At 34.0% G+C, this 1,727-nt stretch overlaps 1 protein-coding gene across 1 annotated transcript; it reads left to right on the forward strand.

The window, feature by feature from the left end:
- Window positions 1–59: 59 nt before the first annotated feature.
- LOC105558566 lies at window positions 60–1,670 on the forward strand (the record flags this gene model as incomplete). Its single annotated transcript, XM_012006317.1, has 1 exon — window positions 60–1,670. A coding segment is annotated over exon 1 (1,611 nt), but the record flags the coding sequence as incomplete, so codon positions are not given.
- Window positions 1,671–1,727: the final 57 nt, after the last annotated feature.

Here is a 1,727-nt window from a genome sequence, read left to right on the forward strand (position 1 = left end):
TATTTGCTGGCGGATCAATATCATAGTTTTCAATTTTAATTGCACCGTTGACCTGAATGATGGTGTCCTCCCACGAGGGATTTTTCAACCTAATTACTAAGCAATACGGCAGAAGGACTACTGGATTTTTGAAGACATGGCTAACTACACAAATGAAGATATGTACACAAAGACAACAGCTTATATTCTTACTTCGATGCAGACGTTATAATGTAAAACCACCACACATTTATAACCTACAAATGTACACCGCCTTCCATAGCTATAGTGTTAATCGTAGTTTTAATGAACTTAAATCGCGCACAAAAAAGACGTTGCTGAATATGGAAATCAAAGATATGAACTACAATCTTACATTTTTAAGAAAAGAAAACATAAAAATAGAAACTCAGATCCGCTTTCTTTTACCTAACGACATAGCTAATAACTTTTTCCTAATGAATAAGGACAAGATTAATAAACATGATACGGAAACGAAAAATAGATTAATCAAAAAATTCAATAATATACTCAATAAATATCACACAGAATATGACTCTTTTTTTAAGTTTAATCACTCAAAATGGATTGTAAACGTCAGCAGTAAAAAGATTCCAGATTCAGTATCACGTTTTTTGAGTTTGGGGGACAGATTTTCATTGCCAATTGACCCAAAAAATAAAGATGATAGACTACTGACTGTCGTTAATGTGATAAAGAATCTCGAAGCTAATGCATATAAATTCGGGACGAAAACAATTGAGGAGACCAGGAATGATGTCAGCAACAACCTGCAAAGGTTTCTTAGAGCTAACAAACACATAGATTATCTGGACAGACACATCCTGCGTGAACATAAAGAATGTAAAAAATTCTTACATCTCAACGATGATGTTCTTGTCACAAAAGCTGATAAAGGACAAGTAACGGTAATCATGGATAAAACATTATATTTGAGTAAAATGACAGAATTATTAGACGACGACACTAAATACAAAAAAATAAAAAAAGACCCGATAAACCAACTAACGAATAAAGTAAAAAACTTGATTAAAACATGGTTGGACAATAACATCATTGATGAACGTACATATAAAAATCTTAATTGTAACAATGGAAATCTGCCAAGATGTTATGGTTTACCAAAGGTCCATAAAACGGGCTTACCGTTGAGAATCATAGTATCCTCGTTGGGAAGCCCGATATATAAAATGGCCAGATTCTTACATGAGATTTTAGAAACGTCAGTTATTAAACCGAGATCTCACATTAAGGACAGTTGGGCATTCACAAAGCTGATTCAAAATAGAAGGATCGAACGAGAAGAGATCCTCCTCTCCTTGGATGTCACCGCCCTCTTTAATAATATCCCGAAGGAGCTGGTTATTAAAGCAATTGAAAAAAGATGGCTAGAGATTTCTCAAAAAACCTTTTTTAACTTACAACAATTTTTATACGCTATTGAACTTGTATTATCATCAACTAGTTTTAGCTTTAATGGACAGTTCTATGAACAGATTTTCGGTAGCCCTATGGGATCCCCGTTGTCGCCAATCTTGGCTGACTTAGTAATGGACGACTTGGAGACATTTTGTTTGGAACAACTGGAGTTTGAAGTTAACACATACTACAGATACGTGGATGATGTGTTCACAATAATACCTAATAATAAGATAGACGACATACTAAAAGTTTTTAACAGTTATCATCCACGACTTAAATTTACACACGAAATGGAGAAAGACTGT

This window comes from Vollenhovia emeryi, unplaced genomic scaffold, assembly GCF_000949405.1.
Source record: "Vollenhovia emeryi isolate VEMERY1.0 unplaced genomic scaffold, V.emery_V1.0 DF947198.1, whole genome shotgun sequence".
Taxonomy (NCBI): domain Eukaryota; kingdom Metazoa; phylum Arthropoda; class Insecta; order Hymenoptera; family Formicidae; genus Vollenhovia; species Vollenhovia emeryi.